This window comes from Laetiporus sulphureus (genome assembly GCF_001632365.1).
Source record: "Laetiporus sulphureus 93-53 unplaced genomic scaffold LAESUscaffold_86, whole genome shotgun sequence".
Classification (NCBI taxonomy): domain Eukaryota; kingdom Fungi; phylum Basidiomycota; class Agaricomycetes; order Polyporales; family Laetiporaceae; genus Laetiporus; species Laetiporus sulphureus.
In genome coordinates, this window is record NW_024468595.1 from 33,774 (window position 1) to 49,073 (window position 15,300).

General features: G+C 52.6%; 6 protein-coding genes and 1 non-coding gene across 7 annotated transcripts; 3 read left to right on the forward strand and 4 right to left on the reverse strand.

Annotated features, from left to right (window-relative positions):
* Positions 1 to 87: 87 nt before the first annotated feature.
* LAESUDRAFT_753269 (uncharacterized protein) lies at positions 88 to 2,775 on the reverse strand. Its single transcript, XM_040911766.1, has 2 exons — positions 2,136 to 2,775; positions 88 to 2,078 (listed from the first exon to the last, which is right to left on the reverse strand). The coding sequence occupies exons 1-2, from the start codon at positions 2,613 to 2,615 to the stop codon at positions 222 to 224; spliced, it is 2,337 nt and encodes a 778-aa protein (XP_040758007.1). The 5' UTR covers positions 2,616 to 2,775; the 3' UTR covers positions 88 to 221.
* An 835-nt stretch (positions 2,776 to 3,610) lies between these two features.
* On the reverse strand, positions 3,611 to 4,529 carry LAESUDRAFT_764755 (uncharacterized protein; the record flags this gene model as incomplete). The annotated part of the gene is made up of 4 exons (XM_040913502.1): positions 3,611 to 3,619; positions 3,674 to 4,093; positions 4,152 to 4,298; positions 4,356 to 4,529. 4 exons carry the CDS (start codon positions 4,527 to 4,529, stop codon positions 3,611 to 3,613), a joined length of 750 nt encoding a protein of 249 aa, XP_040758008.1.
* Positions 4,530 to 5,401: 872 nt separating this feature from the next.
* LAESUDRAFT_732419 (uncharacterized protein) lies at positions 5,402 to 9,706 on the reverse strand. The gene is made up of 18 exons (XM_040910236.1): positions 9,518 to 9,706; positions 9,112 to 9,458; positions 8,993 to 9,057; positions 8,852 to 8,932; positions 8,622 to 8,788; positions 8,457 to 8,570; positions 7,991 to 8,396; positions 7,637 to 7,932; positions 7,493 to 7,581; positions 7,376 to 7,436; positions 7,255 to 7,321; positions 7,063 to 7,197; positions 6,792 to 7,006; positions 6,655 to 6,730; positions 6,426 to 6,594; positions 6,179 to 6,370; positions 6,048 to 6,111; positions 5,402 to 5,980 (listed from the first exon to the last, which is right to left on the reverse strand). The coding sequence occupies exons 1-18, from the start codon at positions 9,654 to 9,656 to the stop codon at positions 5,661 to 5,663; spliced, it is 3,003 nt and encodes a 1,000-aa protein (XP_040758009.1). The 5' UTR covers positions 9,657 to 9,706; the 3' UTR covers positions 5,402 to 5,660.
* Positions 9,707 to 10,636: 930 nt separating this feature from the next.
* Positions 10,637 to 12,233, forward strand: LAESUDRAFT_688324 (SET domain-containing protein). Its single transcript, XM_040905987.1, has 4 exons — positions 10,637 to 11,049; positions 11,111 to 11,482; positions 11,541 to 11,737; positions 11,797 to 12,233. Exons 1-4 carry the CDS (start codon positions 10,649 to 10,651, stop codon positions 12,135 to 12,137), a joined length of 1,311 nt encoding a protein of 436 aa, XP_040758010.1. The 5' UTR covers positions 10,637 to 10,648; the 3' UTR covers positions 12,138 to 12,233.
* Positions 12,234 to 12,619: 386 nt separating this feature from the next.
* LAESUDRAFT_709093 (uncharacterized protein) lies at positions 12,620 to 13,818 on the reverse strand (the record flags this gene model as incomplete). Its single annotated transcript, XM_040906709.1, has 7 exons — positions 12,620 to 13,145; positions 13,197 to 13,220; positions 13,275 to 13,359; positions 13,413 to 13,476; positions 13,544 to 13,557; positions 13,627 to 13,673; positions 13,720 to 13,818. 7 exons carry the CDS (start codon positions 13,816 to 13,818, stop codon positions 12,714 to 12,716), a joined length of 765 nt encoding a protein of 254 aa, XP_040758011.1. The 3' UTR covers positions 12,620 to 12,713.
* Positions 13,819 to 13,911: 93 nt separating this feature from the next.
* Positions 13,912 to 14,001, forward strand: LAESUDRAFT_t98. Its single transcript has one exon. It is a non-coding gene; the product is annotated as a tRNA-Arg (tRNA).
* Positions 14,002 to 14,239: 238 nt separating this feature from the next.
* LAESUDRAFT_732425 (uncharacterized protein) lies at positions 14,240 to 15,264 on the forward strand. The gene is made up of 3 exons (XM_040910237.1): positions 14,240 to 14,381; positions 14,432 to 14,576; positions 14,628 to 15,264. Exons 1-3 carry the CDS (start codon positions 14,248 to 14,250, stop codon positions 15,006 to 15,008), a joined length of 660 nt encoding a protein of 219 aa, XP_040758012.1. The 5' UTR covers positions 14,240 to 14,247; the 3' UTR covers positions 15,009 to 15,264.
* Positions 15,265 to 15,300: the final 36 nt, after the last annotated feature.

Sequence of the window (15,300 nt, forward strand, 5' to 3'; positions counted from 1 at the left end):
ACAAGGCGATCTGATTTATTACACACAACGCACACGTTCACGCTGCACGTCTCAGCGAACAACAACTCCACGTCTCACACAACGACTCTGTGTTTCATGCAAGCAGCGAAATGAATTAGCCAGAGACAACGGTAGAATACAACGACAGCAATGGTAACAGTACAAGCCCAGTCCGAGTCCTAGCGAGTCCCACACCACGTCCCAATCGCTCAGCCTGCCACCTACGCGGCCTCCACCTCGGACCAGTCGGACCCCTCCACTTCATCATGCTCGACAAACTCCATCTCCTCCGAGACAGCCGCTTTCCGCGGCTGTCGCGGCCGGTCCTCAAGTGGCGACGACTCAAGCAGGTAAGCATCGTCCGACGACACGGACCCTGTATCTGTATCTGTGCCCGAATCGATATCCGTCCGCATGTCCGTCTCTGAGCTTGCAGCGAGGTCCGCGGGCGGCTCGCTCACAGGTGTGCTGGCTTCTGTGGTCGCTGACGGAAGGGAAGACGGAGAAGCAGTGGCAGCCACGACAGATACAGACAACTTCTCCGGATCTTGCGCCGCTCCGGAATCTATGACAGGCTGCGCAGAAATTTGCGCATCTGCATCTGCATCAGCAGAAGATCCCACTTCTATGTGGGCGGCTTGTGGTGCTGCGAGCTGATCGGAGCCGGCGACATGGTCGTCTGTAGATGGAGACAGTACGGGCGTAGTGGCGAGGACATCTGTGGCTTCCGTGGCGCGCTGGGAATCTGTGGACGCCGGCGGAGTGACGCCTTCAGCGGGAGGGTCAAGGATGATCACAGTAGCGGTAGGTTCAGCCGGAACTTCAGTGATAGAAGGCGAAGCAACGTAATCATCAAGGACAGTGGATGATACCTCCGGACGCGTCTCGGCCTGCGAACACGTCTCCTCTTCAGGTATGATCTCCGGCGCAGAAGGTACCTCTTGGGTGGTGGTCGCAGCCGCGACTTGAACGGACTCTTCAGTGACAGAAACCAGGGCGACGGCTTCACCAAGAACAACGGGCAACACTTCCGGAGTCACTTCAGACGTTTCCTCTCCAGGCTTAGATTCTGGTTCAGAAGCCGCAGGCTCCTCCGTCTGAGACGGAGCCGCATCCTCGTCCTCTCCCTCGCGCTCGCGGCTCTGCTCGACCCTCCTCTCAATTTCCTCCAGCGCGCGTTCGACCTGGAGCACGACCTCCTTCCGGCGGCCGCGCACCTCCGTGTCGCCACGGCTGTCAACCGCATCCAGGCGCGCGAGCAGGCCGTTCAGCTCATGCTCATACGCGTGCAGCGCCGAGTTGTTCGCAGTATACATCAGTCCGTTCTCCGCAGCAAAATCGAGGCGCGTGGGGAAGACGAACGTGGCCTCAAGCGTGCGCAGAGTCTCTTCGATGTCCTTGATCGCGCCGAGCGACGACTTGCGTGAGCGGTAAGAGCGGTAGACGGAGAGCAGCTTGGCTGCGACGTCGGGGGAGAGTTCGCGCTTGCGCTTGAGGTTGGTGCCACTTAGGTTCTCAAATGCCGTCGATGCGGATTCATTGACGGCGAACTCCGCTGGTGCGGATTGAGAGGGAGCGTCAACGTCTATGGTCTTCTCCTTGCCCTTGCCCTTTGGGTCGATATTGGTGGAGGAAGTAGCTCCCTGGTCACGATTGATCTGCCAGCCGTAGAGCCGCAAATATAGATTGCTCAGAGCTTCGATTACCTCTGGGTCAACTTCCTGCTCTAGTCGTTGCCGGAGCATGTCCTGCAGAGTATGTCCAGCAGGAGCAGGGGTAGAAGACTCGACCGGCTCCGGAATGGGAGAAGAGGCGAAGGGAGGAGAAGGGTGGGCCTGAGCAGGCGAAGTGACCTCCTTCTCCTTACCCTTACCCTTCACGTCGACTGTGTTGAGCGTCGGTGGCGGTGACACCACACGCGACAAAAGGTGTTCAAGTGTATGGCGGACTTGGGGATCGGACTCGTGATCGAGTCGTTCGCGCAACCGCTCCTGCACCGCAGCAGGCGATATCGCCGACGTGGAAGGCCGTACTTGTGTCCGAGTAGGAAGATGTCGCGCGCATGTAGATGTAAAAGGCTGTGATTGATAATTACTCAGAACGAGAAGAGCGACAACATAAATCAAAGCACATACCGTTGCCTCCAAAGTTGAGGGCTGAGCGGCACGGCTATGGCTTGTAGGAGCAGCTGGCTGCTCGATCGCAATGATTGCAGTGCAGAACTGCTCCTCCCTGGTTCGGCGCGCGCGGAGCCTCTCCAGACGAATGCGCTCGCGCTCGGCGGCGGCCCGCTGGCGAGCCTCGGCATAAGCACGAGCCAGTTCTTGCGGCTGTTGCTTCCGTGCAAGAGCGGCCCTTCGCTCGCGTTCCTGAGCCAGCTCGTACTTGTAAAGCGCTTCTAACGCTGCGTGCTGGCGGAGATTCTCCTCCATCTGTCGGCGGCGCTGTTGCTCCTGCTGCTGACGCCTGCGCACCACCTCAGCCCTGGCATGCGCGACGGCAACGTCGTGCTCAGCTTGACCGACGAGCGCATTGTAATAGTCATATTGAGGAGCGTATCGGCCATGAGAAGGATAGCCGCAATGAAGGGCGGACACTGGGGTCAAAACGAGCATGATGTATGAGACGGAGATATGCGATGAGAAAAAGATGGCGGTTGTGTAAGGCACTAAGACAGTGATAGTCGGCCATTGACCACCGACCCTTATATACCCCGCCGTGAGGCGCGATTCGTCAGCGAAAGGCGACGCGTCCCACAGGCCGCGCACACCTCTGAGTAGGATCGCGCACCTTCCTTACCAAGCAAGAACATACGCGTATGTTCTCGCACATCCATAAGCATACGCGTCCCAAATGGGACGGAATATTGTCTCTCGAACTGGCGAGAATGTGCTGGAAGACAACCACGTGACTGCACGTACCTTTAACAACCGGCATGTTTTTTTGCACAGCCGTGGACGGCAAACAGCATGAGCATGCATTTGCTCAGTGGTAGGGTATAAAACAAAAAGTCATTCGAAAGACTCGTAGCGGAGTCCCATGGTGGCCCGCCGGTGCCAACTGTCGCACATCGATCTGTTCTTTTCCGCATCGGTATCTCAGCCTATGGAGTCCGGTGCGAGATAACTATTTGTTGTTGTAGCTGAATACAGTCATGATGGCGATATGTCGCGGTGGCACTGGGTGGCCATTGAACGCCATATACGCAGTGGCACGTTATGCAATGAGAAGAGGGTTGTCACATTCTCCTGCACTGAAGGACATGAGCAATGCTAAGCGGAACAAAAAACCACAAATGTTACATACGTTACGCGATTTTACGCCTAGAAGCGATTGACCCGTTAATCAAGACGTGAGACATCTAGTAAAACCAAGAAACGGTATGCAGTCTTGTGACTGAGTTGATGCCTTCGTCGTGAATTAGCATATGATGAGTCACTTTCCCCCGCATCAGTGACTCTGTCACCCAATAAACGCAGACGCGGAGTACTTCGGAGAAGCCAGAATGCTACCTTGCAGACGAGACACGATGAAGGCTTGACAGATTGTGCATGAATGAGACAGCATAATTGACAGCATGTGGTAAAGGGAGGGAAGAGCAATCCAATTGTCACCATCCCTGCAAAACGGACGGGTGTAAGCAACATAAAGGCACAACAAATTGATGACGCACCAGACCACCGGAGAGACGAAAATCGGCATGTGTCTCATATATAACACTACCCTGCGCACTGTTCACCTTTATCACGTCAAACCTGCCTTCCTTGTCGTTCCAATGAAATATCCGCTTTACCCCCGCCCACCTGCACCACTCCAGGCAACGCCAGCAAGGATTCGCACTGCCCATCCCGTTCTTCGTGAAGCGAGCCACGTATATATCCGCACCATTCACTCGCGGGTCCCGCCTCCTGGCATCCCATCCCTTGTCCGCTTCCCTACCGCGCGCACCGTGCTCGTGAAAGCATGCCTTGGAGCGCTCGCTCTCGCTACTCTCGCCACTACTACCGCCGCCGCTGCGCCCCGGACTGAGGGCGGCGCTCTCGGGGCGACCCTTTCCCTTGCCTTTGCCCCTGCGCGAGCGGTTATGCTGACGCTGATGCTCCACAAGGTCGTGAAAGCCACCACTCGGGGCCGTCGACCCCTTTGCCAACCTGTTGACCTTTTGTTCGATGTTCTGGTTGCGGCCCTCTTGTAGCCTGTGGAACCCGCCGTTCCATCCCTTGAACCTGCTTCTTAAACGATGGAGACATGCCCGTCAAGTTGAAGATCGCGTGCATCTCCGCATGCATCGAGACAGGCTAATAGGAAAATCGCTCAGTTAGAGTTGCGCTGACGTCTGATAATAGTGGACGGACCTTGCGATGCCCTTGCGTCCGAACCTCAGAGCCGTCATAGTGCGGTCGGTGATGGTTGTACCCCGACGAGATGACTTTCCCGCCTTTGACCATGACTGCTCCAAGGGTGAAGCACATAGGGCTCTTCGAAGCCGCCTCGGCACACTGGGACAAGTAAAACTGCGTCTTGTTCATGGTGGATTGTAAGCGAAGCGAGAATACTGATGCCGACGTAATCAGCTTCAAACAAAAGAATCTGGGGCATTTCGCGGTGATAGAACGTACCAAGTTCACCGTACACAACGTTTTTGCAAACACGGCAGATAGATCAAGAAGAGGAGATTCTGGACGGTCGTGGGGATGGTCAAACGAGCAGAACGTTGGGAGAACTTCGCTGTTGTGACCTGCTGTGACTCACCACAACCGCCGTAACACCTCGTGACATGTTGTATCAGCCGCCCATCATGAAGCGCCGACTCATTTCAAGTTCTGTAGACCATTGATAACGACTATTGTCAAAGACAACGGCGAACGCATGAAAAGGTGAGCCTGCGGCCAACTTTATGCGAGGCTTTGTACGGTGGATTTCAATGCTGCCTCCGTAATCATCACGAGCGCGCTGCTTGTCTGTGCCTGCTTGTTCATCAGAGGCATGTAAGTCCGGAACTCGCATGAAGCTAAATTCTAATAGAGTTGTTGCAATTTCTCCATGGTTCTCACGTTGGTCACCGTGGCGCGGTATCCGAGCCTTTGGATTATACTATCGGACGTGCCGGAAGTGCTTCATAAAAGGCTCATGGCCACGGATTCTGATTCTGAAAACAGCGGGCGGGAATCTCCTGTTGAGGTTTGGATTCATAACGAAGATGCAAGGATGTCGGAAGAAGAGATGCAGTGGCAAGAGAACATGTCGTAAAAGGGTTTTTTCAATTTCCTCCCATCTTATTAATAGGGAGCCTTCCGAACATGCATGTTGTTTCAGGCAACGATGAAGACGGGTCAGTAATCATGATAATTTATATTTTGGATGATATTTGCAACTTCGGTACAAGCGCACACGACAATGCCCGGCATCGCGATCAATGCCTCTCAATGCATTTAAGGAGTTGAATGCTTCTGAGACAATTTTGGAGACCTCGCGAAAGGTTGATACAGATCAAGTCAAATGCGATCCGAATAAAGCGGTTCTAATCACTGACACTATGGATCCACAAAGAGTCACACCCAAAAAGGTATATAAATGGCACGTCACAACGGCGAGCAACAAGTGGTATGAGCCTGATTAGACTTGAGACACCATGGACGCGCTTTTTGGGTTTGCATTCTCTAAGCTGAGATAAGCTCAGCTGCAACTGAAATCCTGTTTGCGAGGGCTGTCAGGTTGGCATCGGCTACGATGACTTCTGGCGTGAGTTCTACGTCGAAGGCCTGCTTGATGACTATTGAGATGCGTTTCGCCTGCCTCTCTGACCAGAACCGGAAATCATCCGGGTCCCGAGCCCCATCTTGGGTGTCGACAGCCGCACGCTCCTCCTCCGACTTGCACGAGAGGGGGATCAAAGATGGGTCCGAATCCAGACAGAGCGGGACAATATGCATGAGACACTTCCGAACGGCTTCGACATCCATTGTGTTTGGTTTGTCAACTGTCCTCCCAGGCGGCGGAGTTAAGCATCGAAGCATTTAACGGTGGCACGGAAGGGACAGACGCACCGTACACCTCGAACGGACCATCCAGGCTCATGACATTGTACTTGCCGTCATGATGATATCGGATCTTGAAACAAATGGGGGTCTGATGTCAGCACGGCTGGCTAGTCTAGGAATCCTCGAGGAAGATTCACCTCGTAGCGACCCGTCTGCCAAGGCAGCCTGCCTTGTTGGAATACCACTTCACCGCCTTCGGAGTCACTATCCGGTCGGTTGGCTCTATTGAGATCCAGTGGGATATCACCGTCCCACTCCTCGTCGTGCACAGGAACCCACATGCCCAATGAGGATGTCTTGGTCACCAAGCTTGACTTGTTGGCGCCGACCTGAAAAATCCCTAATGTGTAGCCTCGCCGATTGGTAAAAACTCCAGAAACTGACCCTGTAGATGCCGATCCAATCGCGCCGTGAATGATGCAGCGGCGCTTGCCATCGTACCTTGATGGGCTCTCCCAAGTGAAAATGCAAGGTACCGTTTGTGCAAGGGCTGGGAACGATGGAGACCTTGTACTTGGCGGTGTCGTACAATGACAAGTCGCTGGCAACGCGGCTGCCACGGATGTCATGGTCTCATTAGCATAGATCGAACGTACCCACCATCATTACATACGAAATGACCAGCTTCTCCCTCGATTGTTGGAGAAGAACCTTGGTATCCTGCATGACGCCCGAGATCTTCGGCCGGGCTGGAAGAGCCAAAACTGGTGTCAGTAAAGAGAAGAGAGAAGAGACGGTCCAGTTTCTGACATTTGGCGAGGAACTCTTCCACGACGTCTGCGGTCTCTTCACAAACCTTGTCAAATGTTCCCTTCATTTCTTTTGCGACTCTCTTGATCTCCGGGGCATGCCGGCCCGCGCGCGACTCGAGCAGACGTGCGTTCTTATTGGCAACCTTCTTGATAACCTTGACAAACCCTGCATCGTTCCGCAGCGAATCGCCGTACAACTTTCGCATGTGAGGGCTGTGCGACAGAAGCTTAGTCATTATTCGCGCCGTATCAGCTATCTGGATGCGCACTTTTCGACCTTGCTCAAGAACCACCACTGAGATAGAAGCCGGATCACAGCGAGAGCAAATACTAGTTTGCTACCGCTGATCAGCGTGAGCCCGAAGAACGCCGCTCCACTCATAACCTCGGGATTGTTGAGATAACTGGCGTTCAACCTCATCACTGTAGCTTAGTTTATCGGCGGAGGAAGATTGACGAACCGGTAGATGCCAGTATACTCAACATGTGCAGGGAATTCCTCCATGAAGAAGTCTCCGAAGAACCAACCTATGGGAAAAGTCAGGGTCTTCTGTCGCCGGTGATAGGATAGGGTGCGAGTACCGAACAATCCCAGGACCTCGTATGACTCCATCGAGGCCCAAATATGGAGTCCGATGAGAATCTAGGGGAATGGAACGTGAGTCGCGATGACAGGGTCTAAAGAACTTTACGGCTCACTGCGCCGAGGGTGTGCCGCAGGAGCTCGTTTCCGACCGTCCAATCCTGAGGTATTGTGTACGTTTTCCAAACGAGACCAACGGAAGAGACTGCGTAACGAACTGTGAGCGAAACTGCCATTACGCTGAGCCTGAAGGCACACACCGTAAGTCATACACATGCTTAAGTTGTACATCACCTTCCAGTTGGAGAACGCTTCAAGCACGGCGCCCTTGGCGCGGTCACGCTGCGGATAGTGGTAGTGCTTAAGAAAATGCCGCACAAGGAATTTCCTCTGCGACTGGGCGCGCAACAGAAGGCCCAGGCCGAAGGAATGGAACAGACACCAGGCCAGAGCATGAACGAAGTGCAGCACGAGTGCACTGCGATGTGAGAGCGGGGGAAGAAAAGAAGCGACTAGAGGGTACAAGATTATCAAGAGCAACTGGAAGTCCGAAGAGCTGGGAAGTCGCATGTATGAGGCGTCACTGCTGATCAGCAGGTAATTGAAATACCTACCGTAATAGATCAACGTTGTGCAAGAAAATCGTGTCCTTCCTGAAATAGCGGTTCATCAAATCATGTTGCGACAGGCGCGGGGAATCGCTGCGTCTCAGAACAGCACACCCATTGTCACTAGATGCTGAAACAATTGAAGGTAATGAACGGTGCTTGTTCTTCGGTCCCGAGGCACTGGCCTCGAACTCCATCTCCGTCTCAGTCTCGGTCAGAATGTCATCCGTGTCGGTCGCACTTTCTCCATCAGTCACAGAAGGCGTAGCGGATTCTAGCACCGAAGAGACAGATGAACTTGAACGTTGTCGAGATTGGTACTCTGAGGTCTGGTGGGATTTGACGGTAACGGCCAAAACCAGAGGCGATCTCATAGCGAGAGGCTTGCGCTGACCGTAGGTTCGCTCAATGTCTGCGAAGGAACGGTGAGACAGCATGCCACGAAACACGCCTTGGAAGTTGGGACGCTCACGAGGGTTCTCGAAGAAGACGAGGAAGCCAAACTGAGCCGCGTGAGCGGCAAGACTAACGAAAAGTAGCAGATAGCTGCCGATAATGAGGGACAGGCCGTAGTATCCGGCGTACCCTGTGAGTGCATTAGTATGGCCCTTGAGGTGGAGAGAGAAGGTATACATACCAACGGAGTACATAGGGTGCGGGGCCAGCTCGAACACACCGTCAAAGACGAGTGCACCTCGCTGGAAGAATACATCGCCCCAGTACCAACCATAGTCTTTGACGACATTGTGTGCTTCTGTCTTGACCCAGAGGTTGAATGCAATCAGGGCAATGCCTCCTATCCATCTGGTGCGATTCGCCAACAACATCCGTCAAAGACGCGAACCAGGATCAAGATAGATTATTTACCTCAGAACATGTACCGCAGTCGAGAGATCTTCGGGTACACGAAAACACGTGAAAGCGAACATGCAGTATGCAAGAAAATCACTAATTTATGCAGCAATTAGCTGACTGAGAGCCAACGGCAGTGACGCTTTCAAAACGAACTTGAGCAGAATTATATCCACCAATTGCCGGAAAAGCAGCCACGTATTGTACTCCAAAGGAAGTTTCTGTATGGCAACTATGAGCGGCGGTGGCAGTCGTTTGCCGCACACGAAACGCACATCGAATGAATAATCCTTGCCCATTTTCCCCACCAGCTGTTGCTTGATCCAGCTACGTATTCTTGGGCATCGTGTTTCGTCAAGCCATCCAAGCCGCTGAACTTCTCGCACCATCCATTTCCTTTTGCTCTGTTTCGTGAGCACCCATCCAAGTCCCAGATCGTATGCGGCACGCCAGAATGCAAAATAAATCAGAAAGAAAACTCTAGCAACTTGACGTGGAAGAGCCAAAAATAGCACAATTTGGAGCCCGAGCAATCCTAGATTCAGCATGTCTAGATGAGATTTCGGATATGAAGGGTGGAATAAGGCCGTCAGGACGTCATGTGTAGTTGGTACACGAAAGACTGCACGCTAATATAGTCAGATATGCTTTTGACCAGGTCATGACTTGCTGCCAGCGTACCTTCGCCTCCAGGTGTTTTACCCCACACGACTTCTTCCGTCTTGCGCGTGTCCGAGTCATGAGTGGTCGTGGCCGATGGCGCATCCGGCAGGCTTGGGCGCCTGCGTCTGAGAGAGGTTGATGGCTCGTCTGTCGACATGGTCGTCGTCGTGGTGTTGAACCAGAGCAGGACGTAAACCCCGAAGGAACTGTACGTACAGATGATGCGACCACGTGTTCACGTCTGGGCGCGTCAAAAACGCGTCGCGTCCCGATGAGCTTGCCCTGAAGAACCGTGAATATGATAGTCACGTGAAGCGCCCGTCGCAAATCCCCGGCCGCTGAGTTCGATGCTTGTTCTGTTTTCGTCTTTGTCCACGTTTGAATGCCCGTCGCTGTCCTTGAATTCTGTTGACAGAGCTTTGGGAAGGCATTCCCGAAGCGCATCTTTCTCCGGTAATGCTCCCTTGCTCCCCGTGAAATGGTCGAATTTTATAGCATTTCGCATAGTTTCGGAAGGCACGGCAAATCTCGTCGCACCCTTGTTATTCACTCCCGACTCGACCAATTGTCGCCCCTACCGAGCCGGGAGTTGCTAATGAAGGGAAGATCGAGCTCGTGCTCGAGGCATTAATTTCGGCCGCTCTTGCCATTACAGCAATGAGAGACCTTACGAGGTGCCTCACATTTCTGATATGTCTAGCGTGCCTCTGCATACCGTTCGCTCCTTTAATGCAATATTATTGATGCGGTTTCACAATAAAATCAGACAGTGAGCTAAGACTTTGAGGTCGTCCCAGTGTGATGCAATTTAGTAGACATTGCGATGATGGAGTCAGACGTATCGATTAAACTCACTCGAGCTGCCATGCCATGGCGGCGCAGCCTTGATCAGATACCTACGTTCGGCCATATTGACCGATATTCTGCCGCCTCGCTGAACTAAAAATATGTCAATAAAATCCTGGGACGCCACGTTGAGCTTAGAGACGGAATAATAAAACGGACATTCTCCGGACTAGAGTCATGAAACAACCCTTCCACTTAACTTAAGCTTCAGCCACAGGCTTTGTCGCCGATCAATTTCCGTTCCGCTTAAATCTTGTGAGCTGATCTCGTTGATCGGTAAGAAAGCCCACGGTCGTTGTCACCATGACCGCGGTGTTGCCGTCTGAGGATGAGCTGAAACAAGCTCTCATCGCTCTCCGAGCAGAGAATCCCAGCTTGGGCATCGCCAAACTTCATACACTGCTGCTGTCCCGCAACCCGACTTGGACTGTCGGGGAGAAGAGAACGCGACGAATTCTCCAGAACGAAGGCCTCACGCTCGTTCAAAATCAGAAGTCAGGAGCATCTCAAAAGGACGGTTCTGGTCCTGGCCATGATCTTCCGTCGTCTACGGTGATCGAAGGATTGGACATATCCAAATGGACATTAAAGGTGGAGGTGAAGTATTTCAGTAGAAACAAGGGTAAAGGACTGGTGGCGAAAGAGCGCATCAAAGAGGGCGAAACCGTGTGGAAGGAGGATCCTTTCATTTTGGCTCCCGAATGGTAGGATCCATATATTTTCATGGTGTATTGATGCAACCTTCTAACAACTTGATATTAACAGGGATGTCTACGACCTGCAGGCAGCCTCGCTTGCTTGCGCACACTGCAGCACGCCGCTCAAAGAGTCATCTCTGATTATATCATGTCCTGCCTCTACTTCACGGTCACCGTGTACAGCGAGGTTCTGCAACCGCTTATGTCTTACACGCTCAGCACGGACCCACCCTCTTCTGTGTCCCTCGCAGAACCCTGCATCGATACAATTGCTCACATTTGCCCGGAAGATCGGCTGGATGGCCCTGCATGCACTTGCGCAATGCACTGCACGCATTCTGTTGACATATCAGCAGGATGAGTCGGCCTGGCGAGAGGACTGGAAGTTTATCCAGTCTCTTGCGAAACTTGGTATGGAAGATCGGGCGAAAGGAGAATGGTTGGTATTTTTAGACGGCGGTTCTAGAGCAGTTGGGTAACGCATTTTTTGTGTTCAGGATGAAAGGAGCAGAACCGGACAGGGAGACATGGAAGAAGGCATTCCAACTTTACGTTCAAGGGTTTCAGAATCCGCCCACCGTACCAGAACAAAAGAAGCTAGCACGACTGTTGAAGAAGGCCCTACCGGCAGAGGTTGTCGGCGAGCTATTCAATTATGACGCCTTCCTTCTCGGACTCGGGTGCATGAGTCTCAGTACGTAATTCGTTCAACTCGATCGCGAGCTCTACAAATTGTTCATGCCCCATGTGTAGATTTGGAAGCTCATGGTGGCCTATACGTGTTTCACTCGCACTTGAACCATTCCTGCGATCCCAGTATCTCTGTCCGGCATCTGGAGCAGCGCACCGCGCTTGCACGTGTATCTTTAATCGCTAAAAAAGACATTGAGCCCGGGGAGGAGCTATGCATTACTTACGTCAATCCAGGACTACCTCTAGAACAACGCCGCCGAGAAATTATGGAGTGGGGTTTCGGCGTCTGTCAGTGCAGGCGATGTACAACGGAGGCCGAGAACCATGACAGTGCGCCCGTCGGTAGTGCTAGTATGAACGATCTAGAGTCGGAGTTGAAGACTAGTCTGGGGGTGATGTAGTGCATCGAATGCACTTTGATGTGCCTTAGTCGGAGTTTGCTTCATGCCATGAAATCGAGGGTACTTTGTGAGGTCCGGCTGTGTACGAGAGTGTGTCGGTCCAATCATGAGACAGTAAAAGCAAACTTGACTATGAGCGACGGCTCTCGCCGCAATCAGTAAAGATCAGCTACCAAACAATGTACGCCCATTTACAATGGATATCCTTGGGTGCCCACGGGGATCGGCTCAGATGATAAAGGTCTGCGACCGTAAGCGAGCTAAAGAACGCTCGTGATATCGGAGTATCCTTTGTACTGTCGCCCGAGGCGCAACATGAAACACGGCGTAAGTTTATGCAGCGATTGTTCCGTGATGTGTTTCTTCAGGGACGCTCTTCCATGACCATTAACGGCCTTCAGACGACAATCATACCCATACAGCACAATGCAGCTAGTCTTGTGTCAAAACTTGGAATGAACGACGTTCGGCGTTTCACGCTTGGCTGTCAAACAAGTTGCTATGTCCGGTACCTACACTATGGATGGCCTGGACAATGCCTAGATTTCGACGAAAACATCATGCTGCGATACCAATTCAGTACCAGCGTTTACCGAACGGCAGACCGCCAGCCACCTTCTCTACATCACGGCATGTGAGACTATACCTCGTCCTTCTTGTCAATTTTCCTCCCCTCAAAATTGTTGACTTCGCCGCACCGTCGGCGATCAAGTCCACATTCGCAATGCATGTGTGCCCATCGGTCCGGTGAAAGGCGTCTTCTGCGACATATTCGATCCCGTGCAGATGCGTCTGATATAGCGAGGACGTTGTGATCACCAGGCTGCGAGGTTCCAATAATACTGACAGCACCGGCTCCGGGTCGATGACCTTCCCAGACTCGCCTTCAGCTTCCTCTTCGCTTGCGGCAGTGGCAGAAGGCTTGTATCGGTAATAGTGAAACACTGCGTGCGAACCCAATGAGAGAGTGGTGACGACAGGATGGTAGGCGGGACCGTCTTCGTGCGGCTAGCAATCTATCGGCACACGATTAAGTTCGTGAGAAGGGTACAACCGTACCATGATGCCCTGCCCTGGGAGGTACTGATAATCTGTCAGACCAAAAAATACAAGGCGATCAGCAGACCCGAGACATACTTCGTTCACGATGATATGGTTCGGCCTCCGATGCGAGGACTCTGAAAATGCGCCTGTGGCCGCAATACGGCCAACGATGTCTGGGCTACATGGACAAATAATCAGGCTCGAATACAAGAACGGGTGGACGGCACCGACAACATGGTCACAAAGTCCGGCATCGCTTCCGGTAGCAAAACTTTCTTTGCAGTCATGTTACCACCTTTCCATGCGATCGTAATGATTATTCTCTGCATTTAATAGAATCGGGCAGGACAGATCGGTCTAACCCCATATCTGCAGCCTGCGCAGAAGATCCAGCTTGTCTTGAGTACTAATCTGCTGCACAGTGACAATCTGAGAGAAAACCCACCTGCGATTGGCGAGATGCCTCCATTTCGGCAAAGGCGAAGCTTGAATCTACAGACATTGAGTCTCAATGAAACTGTCTGAGCGAATCGATAACCTTCCGTATCAGCACATCTTCCTCATCGACGGACACAAAATCTGGGATATAATACACCTCCTGTGTATGCGGTACTAGGTATTGCGAAAGTGGTATCATGTCAGACGAAACAAGTCGAGCCACCGATCCGGACGGTGTGAAAGTGCTGCATTGTTATCTAGCTCTATATTGTATAATGACGTGTGAAGTATCGCTCTCGTCGTCTAATGGCTATGATGTCAGATTCCTATATAATGTGGTCGGGTTATCTGAAGGCTCCGGGTTCGAGTCCCGGCGGGAGTAATCTTTTTCTCCGTTTCAGTCAGCGTCTTCGCCGACTGAAACTGAAGTCCGACACCATGACTTCGGGTTGGCTTTCGTTCTCACTGCTTTTGGCTCGCGACCTGTACCGCTTTCTTTTGCTGCAACTTCATACCTGCTGCCATTGTGAACCTTTATTCAAGTCTAGTGTTGCCGTTTACTGCTCCACCAATATTAAGAACGATGTCGGGGAAGGGCATCAGCAATGCAACGCTGGGCTTGCGCTTCATGCAAAATGCTCAGCGGGCTAAGCTCCAGGCACAGGTCGAGGCTGGACAATCCAAAATCAAGGATGATACCAAGTGGGAGGTGTCACAGGAGACAAAGGAGGCATGGGGCATAGGATCCAGCACACAATCCGAGTGGGTACGCCTCCAGTCACACTACTTTCTATCCGAACGTCTGGTGCTAGGACGCGTGTCACCCACGAGACCTCCTACGTTCCATTCATGTTTTCCGCGGAAGACGAGGCGGCGTCTTCCTCGCGGTCAGATGCGTCCGCTCTGCGGGGTCGTAGGCGTTTCGACGAGCGTGGGCAGGAGGTTGTACCAAAAGAGGTGCGCTGTGCCGCAGTTCTCGCGCATTCCTCGACTTATGAGTATATTTAGAGCGAAGCGGAGGATGAGGATGAAGATGGAGATAGCGTTGATGCTGCAGCGCTGAGGAACCGCCGTCCGGTAGCCATTTCCGGGTTCAAGGTCCCAGTTGCCGTCGGGAAGAAAGAAGGCAAGAAGGTGAGAACGAAGACGGCGCAAGAACTGATACGCGAAGATGCGATACTGCAATCCCGACCATCATCATCAGCGCCTGCCATACTGGACGAAGTCAAGCCCCGTGCTTCCGCCGGCTTCGTCAAGCCTGCCGGCATCGACGATCCCAGCTCGATTTCTGCTAGGGCTAAAAAGAGAAATAGGGACCAGGATCACCCGAACGTAACACGCTCGGGCTCTCAAAGCTCGAAACGGAAAAAGAAGTCGGAGGCATCATAATGGAGTTGTGTTCCTGATTCCGTCGATTGAAGCATCTTTCCAATTCATTGACGGATCTTACGACCTGCTGATGCTGGCGTTCAGTTCGGGTAGAGTTGATGTGTTACTCCTCGTACGTCATGTGGTAATGAATCTGGTGGACCGAGACCTCACGCCTGATAGCCGTAGTTCATAGTGTCACCTTCTATTGCCGCATTGGCATCTGTGTACCTTCCGCGACTATCATATGTTGCCCTGAGCCTCAACGTCTTCCCCGCAGAATCTCATGAGATGTTGGTAATGTTTTCTCTTT